This window comes from Kryptolebias marmoratus, linkage group LG15 (assembly GCF_001649575.2).
Source record: "Kryptolebias marmoratus isolate JLee-2015 linkage group LG15, ASM164957v2, whole genome shotgun sequence".
NCBI classification, from domain to species: domain Eukaryota; kingdom Metazoa; phylum Chordata; class Actinopteri; order Cyprinodontiformes; family Rivulidae; genus Kryptolebias; species Kryptolebias marmoratus.
The window spans coordinates 18,448,458-18,466,791 of record NC_051444.1 but is presented as its reverse complement, the minus strand read 5'-3'; the positions used below and the strand labels follow the sequence as shown (position 1 = coordinate 18,466,791).

General features: G+C 42.4%; 1 protein-coding gene across 3 annotated transcripts in view; it reads left to right on the top strand.

The window, feature by feature from the left end:
* Positions 1-17,290, top strand: part of LOC108241600 (homeobox-containing protein 1) — a 17,590-nt gene extending 300 nt beyond the window's left edge. The window contains exons 2-10 of one of the 3 annotated variants that reach the window (XM_017425878.3): positions 6,062-6,565; positions 7,206-7,291; positions 7,378-7,488; positions 7,566-7,722; positions 7,798-7,880; positions 8,996-9,091; positions 9,533-9,627; positions 9,759-9,842; positions 9,931-17,290. In XM_017425878.3, coding sequence (XP_017281367.1) covers positions 6,063-6,565; positions 7,206-7,291; positions 7,378-7,488; positions 7,566-7,722; positions 7,798-7,880; positions 8,996-9,091; positions 9,533-9,627; positions 9,759-9,842; positions 9,931-10,260 — 1,545 coding nt within the window. In that variant the 5' untranslated portion in view covers position 6,062 and the 3' untranslated portion in view covers positions 10,261-17,290. The remainder of the gene's footprint in view (positions 1-6,061; positions 6,566-7,205; positions 7,292-7,377; positions 7,489-7,565; positions 7,723-7,797; positions 7,881-8,995; positions 9,092-9,532; positions 9,628-9,758; positions 9,843-9,930) is intronic. The other 2 variants (XM_017425880.3, XM_017425879.3) reach the window with 2 other exon arrangements.
* Positions 17,291-18,334: the final 1,044 nt, after the last annotated feature.

Here is an 18,334-nt window from a genome sequence, read left to right as displayed (position 1 = left end):
ACAGAACCGCAAACTCCTTAAAAAATCGCTCGCGCCGCGGCGGTTTCCTCCGCTTCGCGGCTCCTGGTCGGTGTCAGCAGAAAACCGAATTAAACGCAGCTCGCCAACACTTCCGAGTCCAAGATAATGGCAACTTTCTTTTCTTTTCTTTTTTTTATGTATTTATCAAGCTGGAGTGAATTGTGATAATATCATGCGGTGTATTTTCGGAACCAAAAAAAAAAAACAAACGGGCGAGTTCACATGATGTGTGCCGAAATGTTGCGTTGTTTTTTTTTTTTTTTCTCCTGCCACGGAAAACACCCCGAGACACGTCTTTTAAGAGCAGACTTGTTATTTTTGTGTACGTGGTTCGTCTTAAAAGTTCACCTCAACTTTTTTTTTTTTTTTCCCCAGTGTGAAACCTCAGTCCTGCCACGTTAGGTGCTACTTCTCTGTTCCATGTTGCGTTCAGGTTCCGACTTCAGTTCATGTTTTCTATTCTACTTATTTATTTATTTAGTTGTTCTCTCACTGTGTCTGCAGTCAGAACCGGGTTTGTGCCACGTCTGGACACTGCAACACAGTTACTCTTTAACAAAGCAAGACTTTTCTTAGATGGAGCTCAGCAATCATGGACTTATTTCTAGACACACACAACTGAATGGTGTGTAGTTTGCCAGAGAGCCCTGAAAACAGTGTGTAACACAGACTCAGCTTGGAGCAAGTTGTGTATTTTAGAGGTCAAGTTCGTGAACTGGTTAATGCCACTGGAGACCCAACCCCTTTCGATTGTCTTCTTGTGCCATTTGACACGCCAGGGTTCTAGTGTCTCTTTCTGTGTCTCTGTAATCCCCACACTCCTCTGCAGACATCTGGCAAGACGTTGTACAGCATCTGTCATCGCTGTCAGACTGGCTCTGTTCGTTCTTGTTCACGTTGCGTCCGAGCCTCTCGGGCGGGTTACAGCGTTTTCAGTGGCATTCAGATGGTCTGGAGGCAAAGGCGGCTGGTAACAGACGCCAAACGTTATGTTTCGTATGTTTTTATCGATTGTCAGAAAAGGCACTATAATGATTGCACAGCTAGGAAGTGCCTCGTCTGCGCCTCACTGGTTTCATATAAATAAACGTATGGTTTTGAACCTATTATCTTTGTGCTGTGACCCACGTTTCATCCGCCACACCACTACACCTGTTCAGGTGTGTCATCAGGCATTGACTTGTCTCTTTCAAAAATGGTGTCGTGTCCTTATCAACCTTCTGCCCAGAGGCTACTGGAAGCTGTAAATCACTACATGCAGAATTGGGTGCAACATTTAAATAATGAACCAAGAAGTGCGATAAAGACGATTCAGACAGTTGTTCTCTTAACCTAACAAGAGACCAGTGGAGCCAACAAGCTTCTCTTCTGCTGCAGTTTGAGTAAAATAAACGAGAACCTCAGGATTAGTTGTGAATTTTCCTCGTTTAACCGATTTCTTCTAATTTCTTCTGATTCTTTAAGCGCACCTTTTGTTTTAAAGTGTCACAACTAAACCTAGACGCTGTTCAACGGTATGGAGACATGGGACAAAAAAAAATGTTGGCAAAGCTTGTTGAAATAATATATTTATAGTATATATGTTTTTGTATTGTGGTGCGATGTCTTCTATGCTTTGACCAAGTGCTTTTATTGCACAATAAAAGTCAAGCAATGCAAGCCAGAAACAGAATAAACATCAGGACCACAAAGGAAAAATAAGGCTGAAAGTCCAGCTCATTATCGCCACCTACTGGTCCGGAGCTTAACACCGTAGCCCGATGAGCCAGATTCAGGAGTGGAGATGACCTCACAAAAGTATTCATGCATTCATGTTGGCATGGACTCCAATGGTTCTGCACGTGCAGACGACTTTAAACTATATTTTAATCAATTAGGTGACCAATCACTGCAGACTGGCCTTTAAAGAGAAAACAAAGAGCCTTACAGATGGAAACGAACCAAAGGTGTCGCAGCATTGGAATTATATTGTTTTTTTATGAACATTAAAGCACAAAAGCGTATCCTGTTAAAATAGATTTGATAAGATTTATAAAAGTAAAACGTATGCTTTCGTTAACTTGGTTCAGAGATGTTTCATTTCAAAGCAAAACGAACAAGTTAAGGTGCGGTTTAACGTCTGCCTTCTGGATTGTTTCGCTTTGATACAGTTTGTATTTTTCTTTGAAATCACATACATTTTATGTGTGATGCAGAAGCGTAGCAGGAAGAATTCAGTAACACTTCTTTGAATAATGAACAGATGGCTGCGAGAACCTTTTTTTTTTTACTGTAATTTTGCAGGTCTTTGTTATTTGTATCAATCCAACTTGATTACGCCATGAGTCATCCTCTGCAGCAGGAAGAGAAAGTATGTAGCTTGGCTGCCTGAGATGTGAAATTTTCTTGGCATTTCTCCTAAGATACGCACAAACCACACACAGACACACACACCACACGTGCGCGCTCTCCGTTTCTTATAAGCTCAGATATGCCTGCTGACTTTAATTTTGTGCTGTTGCCTGTTTTTTTCTCTCTCTTCTCTCTGCGACAGGGAAAAAAAAAGCATTGAGGCAGATGTGTTATCTCTTATTTCTGTTTATCTAACCCACCCCACCCCACCCTACTCGCCTCCACAGACCAGCTTTGTTGCCATTATCAGGGCGTTCTTCTAGTTCGCCGTGTGTTTACAGATACACAGCACAGCCAAGCACAACTAATAATGGGAATTAACATTTCAATATGCTCCAGCGACGTCCAGGTGGAGGTGTGTTTCCTGTGAAATCACGGACCACAGCACGTAATGCACAGTGTTACATGATTACTGGGGCTGAAAACATCTCTGCTCAAATAAAAGTCTGATTGAAACTGGAGGAATGCACTTTATATCTGGACAGCAGCTGCCGAGCAGTGTTTAAGTGCGCCTGTGTGTGTGTAGTTTGTAAATGTGCAGACAAGAAGCTGACAGATGTGAAGGTACTGCAGGATTGTTTCATTGGTAGTATTTCAGAGATATGTGCAGAAGAACGTCATTATTTGGCTGAACTTGTATGAATTCATCACAATTTCATTTTTAAAATCGTTTATTGTATTTTCTTTTTATTCCCTTTTTTGTAGCAAATTGTTGATCTGGTGTTTAAACAAAAACAACCTGTAGTGACTTAATGTCGATTTGTGGAGCGCCGCTGACAGTTTTCTACTTCAGCCACAAATCTTTCCACGCTAGAATCAGGATCATTTTCAATCTCTGTCGTCGGATCTTTTTTTGGGGTAATTTTCGTAAAACTATGCAATATTCAGAACCATAAATAATGGCTTCCTGGGGATAATAAATGACAGAGAAAGCCTGGAAGCAAGCTTTCAGTTCTCACATGAAGGACTCAGATTTCATTGTTAGAAAAGAAAGAAAGAAAGGAAGAAAAAAAAGACCTCACAGATAATACAAAACAACATCTGCAGCTATGTGGAAATGAAACCCAAGCTAGGTCATCTGTACATACTGTACAGCACAACTGGACAATGTGTGATAGCCTCACAAGAGCAGTGTTTTATCCCCTGAGCCACATTGTTATCAACCAAAGCAAGAAGCCAGCAATGATAAGCAGAAGGGTTTTGAATTACAGCGAGCTGTTTTACACGGAGCTCCTCATGCCATCATCATGTTAGTGTTTATTTTGCACGTGTCTATCCCAAACCTTGTTTTTTTTCCTTGTTATGGTTAGAACAGAAGTTAGAGCACATATACATCGAGTAAATGAAGGTAAATTAATTAGTCGAGAAACCCTAAACAAGATTGCGTGTTCTACTGTGCTACAGACATTGACCAAAAAAAGAAAATCCTTATCTCCACGTTCCTAATACGCAGACCTTGGTTCTGAAATTACAACAAGGCAGCACCTGTAAAAAAGAGATCGCATGACTTTAGTTCTCAACCACAGAAGAAGGTGGGACGATACGTCTAGCTGTCTTTTCTAGTCATTTGCTATGAAACAAACCAACACAAGTTATCTAGGGAAAAAAAAGGCCTAATATTTAATTGCATAAAAAGAGAAAGCCTTCACGTCAACATAGTAGAGATAAATAAAACCACTGTCTGATGTAAAATAACCATTATGTGACACAGTGACTTTCACATTCATTTCCCCTGTTGGGACCACAACGACAAGCCCCTTTAATCCGCCTTTAGTCGTTCACTCATAAAACAACCAATCTCGCCTCATCCCACTTTAATGTGTGCTTAAAGGCATTATCTGACTGGACTGCAACTGCAGCTCGTTGGCCACTCAAATCTGACTCAGTTTTCCTAGATAATACACACATTTTCAGTTTCAGTCTCGCTGAATTCTGAGTATTTGTGACCACGCAGCCATGTGGATGCATTTCGAGTGACCTATTTTTTTTTTTAAATCGCTGCCTATAAAACTTGTTTTCTAGCCCTTGACACCATTTTGTTGCTCATCCTCACCCACATCAGATTCGTACCAACCTCGGCAGCCACGCCCACTTTCATGATTTAATCTACAAGAGTGCACTTTTAAAATGAAGATTTTTTAAAAAAATGATAATTATTTGCCAGCATGGTTTTTAGGCCTGAACATGTCAGAGGAGTGCTCCCGTGCAGGTGTCAAAATACGGCTCTTGCGCTCTCGAGACGGGTTTGAGATGGCCGCAGCAAAATCTAGAAGGGTGTGAGATGCATGCAACGACTCTATTATGTGAGAAATTTTGTTCCACAGTTGGTTTTAAACATGTTATAAATTCAAGCGATAATGGTGCAAGCTTTCGAGACTTAAGTGAGGAACTTGTGAACACCACAAGATGTTCTGTAGACTCCCTTGCAGATGCTGATGCAGTGAGATACTACCTTTACACTCATCACAAAACCAGCTCAGTGACAGTAGCTCTGTTGGTCCGGGGTTTAGGAGCGCTTCACACACCACTGCCTACTCACCAACTCAGACCTGTGACTTCCCTGCCTCCAACAGCGGCAGGTCACATGATGGTGTCCAGCTCTGGTTCTCAGGGCCCACTGGCCCGCATGCTTTACACGTCTCCCTGCTTCACTGCGCCTTGTTTACATGAATGGGTCATTAACCGTTTTTTTTTTTTTGCAAAACAAAACACGATGACACGCTCAGAAGGTAATCCTATAACTGCACTTCGATCTGGCAGTGAACGGCTAGGTCCAGTGCATCACAGCTGAAGGACTTAGAAAATAAATAAAAGGAGCTGTGGCTCACGGATCAATAATTCAGTGTTTAATGTGCAAACAGATCAACGTTTCTGACACCGTCTGTGTTTTTATCGGAATCAAAGTGAACTCAGAACTGAGGCAGATAATTATAACAGATCTGAAACAGAGGATAAGTCATTAGGGAGAGGACTAATTAATACAAGCCTCTTTGGTCAGTCCACAGGAGGGTGGAGGGTACACTCAGAAGATAATTCAGTTAGCTGAATCAAGATGTTGTGGCAGGGAAATTACTAAAACATGCAAGACAGTGGGCCCTAAGGACCAGGGTTGAGGTATTTACTACAGCCGAGTCAAAATCTATTAGGCCAGTTTTCCCACAAAATTTCAAACTGAAGGCTACTTGGAAAATTTGTAAAATATTTTAAATTGTGCAGGTTTCTTTGCTAGCCGTGCTAATACTTGTTGGTGGGGTTTCTTTCTGCAGGATGAGCCAAAGGACAAGATTTTTGTTTTTTTTCATATTTGTTTGTTGCCAGTTATGCAAAGAAGCTAAAGGAGCCGCATGGTGTTATTGACGTAATTAGTTTAAAATTAACTCATTAAAATGGATCTGGATACTAAGATTGCCTGACACAACACAAATTTTTCACTCCAATTCGTTATCGGCTGTCTATATTTTCATTGATTTACACCAGAGGCTTCAAAACACTGACACTTGTCTCTAGCTGCTGAGTCAGCAGAAAATGACCAGTTATTTCCCAGACTGACCGTTATTTTTCTGCTAAAATAACAAATCATTACAGCTATCAATATACTGCTGTTGCTTAAATGACCTTCTCATAAAAGGTTTGTTTTGATACTTTCCAGGATGTTCCAGCAGAGTGAGGAGCCTCGCTTCACCATTGAGCAGATTGATCTCCTCCAAAGGCTTCGGCGGACGGGTATTTCCCAGGCGGAGGTCCTCCATGCCCTCAATACCCTTGACCACTTGGACCGGCAGCATGGACACAAGTTGACCCATAAAGCTTCCTACATGCCACCCTTGTCTTCCTTGTCTTCTTCCAACGCCGTCTCTGCCTCCTCCACCATGACTTCCACCGCAACGCAGACGGGTTTCCCTGACAACCAACTCTCTCTGTCCCCCGGTAACAACTTTGAGTCCACTTCGCCGCCCCTGCAGGTTTCAACAGCCTCGCCGGTCGCAGTGGCGGCCGTCGTGCCAAATGGCCTGGTTGCCGTCACCAATGGGAAGCTGTCACCGCCTCGTTTTCCTCTCGGTATGGTTAGCGGCAGCGTGACTGCACCAGGTTATGGATTTGAGGCCAGTGAAGAGGACATAGATCTTGATGATAAGGTGGAGGATTTGATGCGGTAAGAAAAGACCCGACGTCTAACCAGATTTATTCATTTTTATAGTTTGCATTAAAAACATTGGTCTAACCCTCTGTTCCCTCAGTTCAGCCTTATACCTGTGTTCTGGATGCTAATGCCAAGAGATAGTGGTGTCCCATTTGATTGTTTTTTTGTTCTTTTAAAGCGAAGGAGTAGGGCTCTTCAAACAAAAGGCTTAAATTTTGTTTATAACATACTTAAAGTGATGAATAAATCAAAAGCATACATTTGGTCTTTAAATCCACTCATGTTACATTGAGTCTGTGGCATCAGCAAAGGCCCTGATTATCAATCAGAGCAGGCTCGGTCTGAATCTGAATACGCTCTGAGGATTACAGGCTGACATGCACTATTCACACAAATACACATGTGCACTGTAGTGCTTCTCATCTGTAGTCTGCAGCCAGACAGCAGCAATCAGAGCAGTATTGATTTGAAAACGTGTGAAGATAAAATCAAAACCTGACTGAGAGTGGAGAATATTACAGCTGTAAAATGGCTGTAAGTGTGTGCTTCCCACACACTTACGGCCATTTTCCATGTGTTACAGCTGGTGTTTAAAGCATGAAGAGTGTTTTAGATTTAAATATGGGCTGTATTTTGTGGCTGTCCGTTGTAGGAGGGACAGCGCTGTGATCAAGGAGGAGATCAAATCTTTCCTGGCCAACAGGCGGATCTCACAGGCAGTGGTTGCTCAGGTAACAGGTGAGTGTCGGTCCAGTAAAATGTAAACGCAGAAAGCCATATCATCATCAGACACACTGAGTGACACGTGGCCCTTCATCCACTAGGAATCAGTCAGAGTCGAATCTCCCACTGGCTCCTACAGCAGGGATCGGACCTCAGCGAGCAGAAGAAACGAGCCTTCTTCCGCTGGTACCAGCTGGAGAAGACCAACCCAGGTAACCCCGCCTCCTCCATCGTCATGGCCTCATCTTCAAGATTTTGGATTATCGCTTACCAGTGGTTATGACAACAGGCGCCACTTTGGCCATGCGAGCGGCCCCTCTGGCTCTGGAGGAAGTGATGGAGTGGCACCAGACTCCACCCCCGTTTTCGCCAGCCCCTGGGGGCTTCCGTCTGAGACGGGGGAGCAGATTCACCTGGAGGAAGGAGTGTCTGGCTGTCATGGAGAGGTGAGTGAGAGGAGAGAAGCATTCAGAGAGCCACAAAGGAAGCAGAAACTGATGCAGTTTGTTGTGTATAAACAGCTACTTCAGTGATAACCAGTATCCCGATGAAGCCAAGAGAGAGGAAATTGCCACTGCCTGCAACGGTGTCATTCAAAAACCAGGTATGCTGTAGGGTCGGGCGACTGGACAAATATTATCAATCATCAGCCACTGGAGTCTATCTGCAGTAGTATTTTTCCACTTTATTTTAGCTAGTTTAACTTTCACTTTAAGGAATTTTTAACCTGTATGTTAATGTACAGTTCAAATCCAAACCTGAACACGCTGCAGTACACCCTGATCGTCCGCAACACACTTCAACATTTCCAGCAGCAAAGGCTTTAACTTTCTGCCAGCTGTTCCTCAGTCTGCTGACAAACACCACTGTGGTGTTATTGGCACTCCTATGTTGTTTAAAACTACGTCCTAATGAAGCTAAATATAAAAATGGACTCTGCTGTAATTTTCAACCAAGACATAATAAGTCCTAGCTTTGCCCTGTGATCACAAACTGCAATTTATAAGACAGTTAACAGATGACAGCCAAATAAAATAAAATATCCCACAATTTTTTATAGCAATGGGATAAAAATAAACCACACTGCAGAGAGTTTTTCCTCATGGATCAGTCGGTGGTTGATGCTAATAAACACCATCATCTGATTGTGTAACAGCAGCTGTTTTCAAATTACCAGCTGTTAATCACTGTCTGCATAATAGATTAAACAAATAGACTTTTATTTGTTTTACCGTTATCGGTGACGTTCTTGCACCCTGCAGAGCTCTTGTCAATCTTTTCTGGCTTTGTGCCATGATGGAGAAGCGTGGTGCCACGGCATCAAATGCACCTTTTAAATTAAATGTTCCCCGTCGCATTAAAGTTAATGAAGGCGCGGCCATTTAAGAGATCTAACTGTGGTGACACCTTTCCTCTTAAAAACCACCTGTTCTCCCTGAGTCTGTGCGCTCCTATTGGTGCACTCTTGCAGCTCTTGTGGCGCTCCGGTGCTGATCAGGAACAAAGGTTGTTTCTGTACATTGTCCTGCAGGTTCCAACTTTTAAAAATACAATTTTCTGTGATTAGAAGTTAACCACATGTTCATTCTCTGAGAAACATTAGAAATTGTTAGGAAAACTGATTACATGTGCTTTCAAAAACCATCACTAAAGGAGAGGATGGCAGAACGACAGAGATCTTAAATCTATTTATATATATGTGTTTGTGTGTGTTTACAGGAAAGAAGCTGTCTGATTTGGAGAGAGTTACGTCTTTGAAGGTCTACAACTGGTTTGCAAACCGCCGCAAAGACATCAAGAGGCGAGCTAACATAGGTAATGTTTACCTCTGTGTTTGCGTACACAAACAGCTGTAAATGCTATCAGAAAGCTGAGATTAAATCAGTCAGGATCACTGAGTGCAGTCAGCTCTGAAACCCTAATCTGTTGTTTTACAAGAGCTACCCTACCCTAAAGAGTAGTACTGTGCCAACATGTTTGCTTTGTAAAGAAAGCAGCCATCTGTGAGGCTGACAGTCAGTCGGAGCATTTTGTGAGGCAGTAAATAAAGCCGTATTGTTATGATCAATTTGACAAGAGATCCTGAAGTTTAAAAACTTGTTAACGCAGCTAACCTGGACAGATGTTTGATACTACACCAACAGCAGCTCTGAGGATGTTCTGTTAGCAGCTTTGCTCCTGAATTCGCCTGCATCGTTAATCTTTGTGCTGCATGTCTAGAGTTGATATGCTATGATGACGTTTGTGTTTTTGAAGAAGCAGCCATCTTGGAGAGCCATGGCATCGAGGTTCAGAGTCCAGGCGGTCAGTCCAACAGTGATGAGGTGGACGGCAACGACTTCCCAGACCAGGTGAGTCAAGCCTGCACAGCAAATCAGCTTCGACTACTTTAGAGCTCCGTTCACGACAGCACGTCTCTGATTATAGTTTTTAATTTCAGTGTGACACAGGATTGACTTGTTTGTTGAATAACGTGTCCCAGGGTTGTGAGGTGTCCTTATTTGACAAGAGAGCTTCAACCAGGCAGTTTGCTTTCAGTCGGGCGGACTTGTCTTCTCCAACCCAGGTATGCTGCAGGCTACGTCCGCACAAAAGATTCCAGACAGAGCTGCAAATCCTCAAACATCTTCTGACCTTGTCTCCTCCTCTCTCAGGTTCCTCCTCAGCTCCCCAGCTGGTTTTCTGCCCTGGCCAGAGGAGGCGTGTCTGGACAGAGGGGGGCGTCGCTGATCGCCCGCTCCCTCGTGTCGGGGCTGGGCTCTCAGGCCGAAGGCTCCAGACTGACAGGTGCGTCCTGGTCCCCCCCGTCCCCGTCCCTCCAGGACGAGCCGAGCCTCCCGAGCGCGCTGTCCGAACCGCAGGAGCCGGTCAGCTCGGAAAAGACGGCGGTGAACCACAGCGGCCTGGCCTCGGCCGATCAGGTGGACGGAGCGCGAGGCAGCGCGGGAAACCGGATCAAGACGGAAACGCTCGAGGATGACTGAAGGGACCAGCGGATATGGGAGCTGCCAGAACAGGTTTCATTATATGCAAGCAGATTTTATAGGAATGTAATAATGATTTAAAAAAAAAAAAAAAAAAAAGAGAAAAGGAAAAAAAAAAGACCAAACGTTGTGTAAACTCCAACCCTGAGATACCTCCCAACCCTACCTCCAACCACCAACCTACTCTGCTATGCTCATATAGCTAATAATCAAATATATTATAAAAAAAAAGAGAGAATTTTATTTGTTAGTGTTCCCCTGTGATCTGTGAAAGATATAAAGTGTCCCTTAATACAAATCCAACAAAGAAACACACTACTCTGACATTCAGCTCAGACCCCGGCAGGGACACAGCTGGAATACTCGTCAACGATTTCCTCGCTTCATTTATTTGTTGATTTGTTTTATATTTAGACCGTTTAAATCTTCCACAGACGGCTGTCAAACAGGACATGATGCTCGGTGCGGAGTTCATCAGAAGACTGCACATTTGGCAGCAGGACAGCGCCGCATTCGGCACGGGAACCACAATAGTTTTAGGATCTTGCACTGTGATCACAACACAACTGAACAGCCTCAACGTATACGAGTTAGAAAAGTAGGTTCATTTTTCAGGTGATTCTTTTCGAGATTGGGTGGTCGCGTTTCGCCGCGGCCTGTTTGATTTCAGGTCCATCACAAACGAGTCTGTGTGGGCGCAAAATAAGCTTGTGGTCGCAACATTTCTCGAAGCTGCGGATAATCAGAAAAACAAGCAGAATAATCCCCCCACGATTGATGAGCTAAAATATGGAAGCTCGATTTGAAGTTTTAAGAATACCAGAACATGAACTTTGTCCACTGACATAATTGACTTCTTTTAAAATTAATGTAACCTTTATTTATTTATTTTTTTCCCCCCACATTTTTCAATTTAACAGCAGCCTTTGTTTTTTAATTTTCAAATTCAGACTCACTCATCTGAACTTTTGATGGGGGGGCTTTAAAATGCACTGCTGGGAAATATGCATCAGAAATTCCTAACAAGAAAAAAAAAAAGAAAAAAAAATTAAACTCCATAAATGCAGCTGCTTGGTGAAACAAAAATATTTCAACGCTATCAATATAAAGGTATTTAAACAACTAGTATTGAGTAGAGAAAACATTACAGTATTAGCTTCTCAGATTCTAATAAATTTCTAATCCAGATGGCATCACTTTGCATAGATATCTATCATAAAACCGCAGAGTTGTTTATAAGCTAGATGTAAAAATAGACGTCAATTTGATTGATAATTATTTATTCATTTGTGCCCAAGAATGATTGATTACTGTGAGATTTGCCTTTTATACATATCAATCAGTTAGGAGAGATTCAACTGTGTCGATCAATGGTTTAGAAACTACAAAATAAAGCGTAGTGAATACATACAGTCATAGTCATCAAGTGAGGCAGGACATTATAGAGGCTCGAAGTTTTGTTTTGTCTCGGGACATAATAATAAAAATCTGTTCTAAGTTTAGGTAAATACAACTTCAGATGAACAACGACGATGTGCTGGTATTTGTTTAACATGAAAACAGACACGTAACAGAGGAACTGGCAGCCTGCTGCTGCTGATCAGGTGTATCGATTATTTGATCAATAATCTCAGAGATACAGCTGTTGCTGCCCATCAGTCTGAGTCCATTAGAAGTTTGTCATTCTGTAGTGAGAAGGTTTAGTTAAATGTGGTAATTATGCAGGACACCTAGGGCTTCACCTGTTAATGTGTTAAATGCTGAGGTTTTTCTCTTTGTGCGTTTACTGTAAAAACAACTAAAGTGTGGGTTCATTGAAAGCATTGCCAGGAGGAAGCCTGTTGCATTTGAACAAATCACAAAACTTTCAGATCAGTGTCCTGCGGAGATTTTGGACAGCATATCAGGACAAACCCCTCACGTTAGCTATCAGCACGGTGGTGGAGGGGGGATGATTTGGGCTCGTTTTGCAGCCACATGACCCAGGCACCCTGATTTGGGGGTGGCATTGGCTCAGGAGGTAGAAGGGTTGCCGGCTCCATCCGTCCTTGGACTAGATAAAGCGAGTCAAATGTGAGGCCATCTGAAGCCTGGACCCTCTGAGTCACGAAACAAGACAAGGGTCCCAAACTCAGCAGCTAATCTACAACAGAGCAGCAGAAAAAGAAAAGCTCTGAGGTGTTGCAGCGGTCCAGTCAGGGTCCAGGACCTCCACCTTGAATGAAGTGCCGTTGTTGTGCCTGCAGAGATCTCAATGAAGCCACACCGTAAAGGAGAGTGGCTTCAAATATGAGTAAAACAGTTAAATTTATACAAAAGAGGGTTACTAGGTTAAGTTATCTCAACTATCTTGTGGTTTAATAACCTGTTGAAGCTTGGGGTACACCAAACTTGGCTTCATTTTGTGAAAACATCAGCTGTTGTTCATCTGCGGTTGTTTCTACCCAATTTTAAAACCTATTATTATTATTATTATTATTATTATTATTATTATTATGTCCTGATACATAAAACACTACAGCTGATAATGTACTTGCCTTTTACCTTTACTGTGCATATAAATACACGTGTACAGTGTGCACACACCTCCATACGGTATACTTTATGTAATGTTATATGAACATATAAGCATCTGAGAGAAACTATCACTATGAGTGTATCTTGTTGGTGAAAGGTGAGTGAAACATTAGCCAAAGTATTACGTTTTTTTAATATTTGTGCTTTTTTTTGTTTTGTTTTTAGTGTATGATGGCTCTAAATAAGAAAGATACTAATCAGAAACACATCAAATGTGTTGAATTACTGCAAGTAAAACGTATTACCTTCTGTTCCAGGTATTTAAGTGCTTCATCTTGTTATGCCATGTGTTCTGAACACAAACTGCCAACCCTAAGTTTTGTTTTTTTCTTTTATTTTAAGTGACACTTTATTAAATACGATGGTGCTTAGAGTCCCTGCTGTCTCAGAGATTAAGAGATCACGATAAGTGACTGACAGCCCCAGAGCGGCAGGAGGGGGAGAAAAAGGGTCTCGAATCAACCCCGGCAAGAAGTTCTCTTGTTACAAAAGAATTATTTGGATTCAAGTCAAATCAAGAAAATCTGACAGCGCAGCCATCGTAGAAGTCCAGCACCCACAAATAATAATTCAGTGAAGATTTGACCTTTTTAATTGTTTAGTCCTGAGTAAACTTACCCACTTTAAACTGGAAATAAGAATAAATAAAAAAACAGTTCACCAGTAGGGGGCAGTGTTGGGAACCAAAGGTCATTATTGTTATATTAAGGCTAATAAGCAAATATTAACTCAAAGTTTATTAGCTCAGAGTCACACTGAAGTACTTAGGTCCTTTTATTTACTCTCTTTGCAGCTCTGTCTGTTGCAAGTGTGAATTTATTTATTTTTTTAACTTTAAAGTTTGATATATCTGTATCAACGATGGGCACTTGGCCATTTATTTGAACAGCTTCACAGAATAATAGAAGTTTATAATAATAATAATTGTGAACAAATGCTTGTTGCCAGTTTATAGCCCGAGCTCCACGGGGAAATCAAGTTTTTGAAGCTAACTGTGCTAGCATGCTGTAGCTGAATTATAACAAAACCCCTCCCGCTACAGAAGACCACTCGAACAACGACAGAAAAAAAGATGTTAAACGACAACAGACGGTAATTAAAAGGCGCTCTCTAAGCGTCAGAGCATCCTGTGGAGTAGTTCTTACCTCCGACCGAGTCCTCAGCTGCTGAACGCTCCACCGTGGGATGTTTGGTGCTTTTAAACTGATATCTGTGGCTCGATGAGTTCCTGACGTCCACAGATGTGAGCGGCAGCTGACTCTTCATAACACCGTCACACACTGACCGTTCCTCTCAAGATGGCCGCAGATTTAGGACAAGGTTCTGACTGAGAACCGTTCAACCAACAGTAAATGTTTAATTAGCTGATTGTACTTTTAAAGTGACGAAACCTTCCTTCTTCGTTGTGCAGGATTCATATTTTCGAGGCCAGTCTGGATGTGAGAGAGGCCGCGAGTAAACTGCTGGGCTTTAAGTGAGCGCCGCGTTAAGCAGTGATCTCTTTAGGAGCGGCCGGCTGCTGTAACACGAGACTTTCAGGGCAATCTCAGCTGCATTATAGAGACGAGAGTGGCCAAAAAGGCTCCCGCGAAGACGAGGGGAAACGGGAGTCTGTAAGTGCGTTTGTCAGACGGGCGGTCCTAATCCTCTCTGCGGGGATGTTATTGACAAAAGACACCTCGTTGTTTTAAACCTACCAATCAGAACGGATGGTTTTGGCCAAGCTGTGTGGCTTCGGGCCCGGTGTTTCCAACGGGTCCTTTTAACTTTCACTGGAGGTTTAACCACCCCACCTCTCTAGTTTAGCGTTGCTGGAAATTCATCTGATCTGAGACAAATAAAAGCACAAAGGGGAGGGACAAACAACAGAGCAGATATATTTAACGCCGCCCTGCTACAGCCGACTAAAGTGTTTGTTTAAAGCCTGAAGGCATTCTGTTCAGCTTTTTCCTCCCATATGGATTTGTGTTAAGTGCCTTATGTTTTTGCCCGGTGCATAAAGAAGGACTTCTATAATGGCTGCGCAGCTGTCAGCGGATCATTAATAATAATAATAATAATAATAATAATAATACGTCAAAGGAAACACTGAAGTGGCTTCATTCAGAGCCATTCGTCCTAACAAGCTAAGCTATTTCAGACTCGACACAGATACCTCACTCCGCCCCCCCCTCCCTCCTCCTTCCTTTAAAGATAAGCTACACCCCACACGTTCCTCCACTGCTGCTTCAATGTGAATCAGTACGTAGGTCGATGAGGAAACAAGCAACACAACTAACGGCAAACTGTGACGAGGCTGTGTGTTTAAAACACGATTTTAAAAAAAGGGAAACTTCTGCTACGGCTGGAGCTGATGGATGTTAGGTTTGAACAGAAAGGGAGGTTTCTCTCTCCAGCTGAAGTCGAGGGTTGTTAAGCTCCTGCGTCAGCCATAAATGTCAAAAAACTTTCTTATTTTTTTTGTTTGTTTGTTTTTTGAGTGGGTTAAAAACCCAAGGTTGTCGTGTTTTGGGCCTAAATAAGAGTCAAGTGAGTTTTTGTGATGAAACGTCTCCAGTTTTTGTGGCAGCAGAGCTGTCCTGTCTTCGCTTTAAGCTTCGGACGCATCAGCGGTCGGTTCCAGAGGCTGTCAGAGGTTTACATACACGGAGAACTCCAACGTCACATTCAATCTGGGAGTTTCTATGGATTGATTTAAACCGTTCTTTGTTTTTTTTCCCAGGGTGGAATGATTTTACAACATACAGCTTCAGTGATTTTTTTTTTTTTTTTTAAACAAGAACTGGGTGCATAATGTTCTAAAAATAGCAATCAATGAACATCAGATGTGGACTAAATGTTTTCTGTCTAACTGCACTGTCTCTGGTAAATAATAAACAAACAAATCCCTGCTAATATTTGATTAAACGTCCCTCAGTAAGTTTCAACTCAACCAAAGACTTTTTGTGACGGTCACCAATCTTCTGGTTTAGTTCTGAGTTAGCTTCCTGACACGGAGCTGGCTTTTAATCACAGTCCACAATTCTTTTATTCAGGTCAAGGTCTGGGCTTTCAGAAGGCCATTCCAGAAGTCTAATGTTAGTCCGCTTTAGCCTTTCAAGAACCAGCTTTGTGTCCAAATTTCAGATTTACCACAGCATGATGCTACCACCACCGGGCTTCACAGTTACACAGTCACAGGTGTCCTTAGGTTTATCATCATTTTTTGGTCAGATAGCTCAGTCTTTGTCTCATCCGATCACACAAGTTCTTGTTTTAAAAAAAATAAAATCACCAGTTTTCTATGTCGAGTAGCGATTCCACTCTGGAAAAAGAACGATTCAGCCAAAAATGATTGCCAATCCCGCTCCTGATAGGTGTATGCAAACATCTGATCGCATCTGTGTGTAGCTTCCTGTCACCTGTTTAATTTATTTACACCAAAAAGAGTTTTTTGTTTGTTTGTTTAGAATCTGCTAAGCAGAAGCCTTTGTGAAATGAATCCGGAGATTCATTCAAAACTACATGCTGTTGTGAGATTATTCCAGGATGTGCTGCCTTCATGCTCTTCTCATATCGTTGGACTTTGTAGCTCTGAGGCAACAGACACGCATGTCCACATCGTCTTGGCCATTTCTTAAAACGAAATGCCGAAAAACGAGAGTGAAGTCGGCGGGTCGGATCTTCTTCCTTAATGTAAAACTTAAAACTCATTGGGAGAGAAGAGTGGTGAGCAGGTGAATCTGCTCGGAAAGCCCAGTGATGGAGAAACTTTGCTTCGGCGGGTCTCCAGGCTAGAACGCGGTTTTTGTTTTGTTTTCAAACAAGCTTCTGCTCATTGTTGGAGTATTTATCCACCCGTCCCCCTTCCTGGTACCGACTCTGTCCTCGACTCTGACGAATGCCAGCAGCTCCAGAGGTCCCGTCTCCCGGCCGTAAATTGGGCGCAGGTTGATGAGGTCACAGACGGGATTTCTTAATCCGACGCCGACAGATTCACAAGTGTTGTAAGACGGAGTCTGAAAGAGTTAAAATGCTTTTTTCCCCCTTTTTCTTTTTATTTATGCAGCTGCCATAAAGACTTTTTTCTTTTAATTTTTTCAGCTTTATTGTTGTCATCCAACTTGCCAGAGAGTGGAAATACTCCTTTCAAACAAAACAACAGCCCTTTTATCAGTTTTTAATCGGCGGTGGCCCCGTCGCTCTGGCAATAAGCTTTTCAATCAGTCTGTAAAACAAAATGTTAAACCTCAGCTGGATGTACGTTTATCGTATCACTTCTGTTTTTTTATTTTCTATTTCAAGATTTAGTGCCTTTTTTGGACAAGTAGACTGTTGTGTAATCAATATGTAGGAAATCTACATATGCCTTTTGTTACTTTTTCATCTGTTGGATAAACCTTAATTTGTTATTTTTAAGGTGTGTTTTTATTGATATTCAGAGTACAAGGAAATAAAACCTGATCAGACTCCAGGCTGTGGCTCACTGTGTTTGTTTTCAGTTTTCTGTCTCTAAGGGGACACCGAACACGCTGCAGATGACTGTAAATCTGCAAGCAAGACGAGATGTTTTCAGAAAATGGGCAACAGTCAACCATTACATCTCGTTTCTCTTGAAAATTATATTTCAGCCATTTTTAGGTGTTCTGTGTAAAGCTTAGGAGCAATAATATCTTACCTGTTATAGATGGTTCCTTAAATGACCTCATTTTGCAGAAAGAGTTACAGGACTGACGAGCTAATGGCTAGTAGTCTGAGTGAGGCCAAAACCACAGTCTCTGCCTAACACTCCAGAGTGGTTCCTGCAACGCTATTTTATATACTTCTACACCCTCAATACACTGTTATTTACATGAACCCTGTTTATTTCTAAGCACAAATGGCGGTGGGTTTAAATAACAGCATTCAGATGAACCGCAATGAAATTCGAAATTCACTTTTTTCTTGTTAGCTCGTCACCCCAGTCAGAGTCAGTCAAACTCCATTCCTCTAAACTGAGGTCCACAACAGGCAAGACATTTGTTAAATGCTGAATGGACTGGTCTTGTGTACAGTCCATTTTTTTGGTTTTCTAGCCAACCAGGCCACTCAAAGAGCTTTAAAACACAATCTGTGCCCTCATTTCCCCATCCACACACACATTCATACAGCCCTCTACAAAGCTAATCTGAATAAATCATTCTAAAGAGTCTAATCCGTGCTTTAGATCCCATTCATACATCAACGAGGCACACATCAGAGGCAATGAGGGGTTCAGTGTCCTGCCCAGGGACACTTCAACATGTGGCATACTGGTGGAATCGAACCTCCAACTCTCTCTGCTCTAATCGCAGCCGCCCTGAAAGTCGGTCCCAACTTTTGCACAGAACCCCACTCAAAGTGACAGAAATATTCTTTTGATGCGGCAAAGCCCCTTTACATGGAGGTCATGAAGAGTCAGCAGAAGCAGCGCCCTCTGGTGGCGCGTCCTCCCAGTTTCCACGTGACATAGAATGTGTATATTTTGCAGATGAAGTCG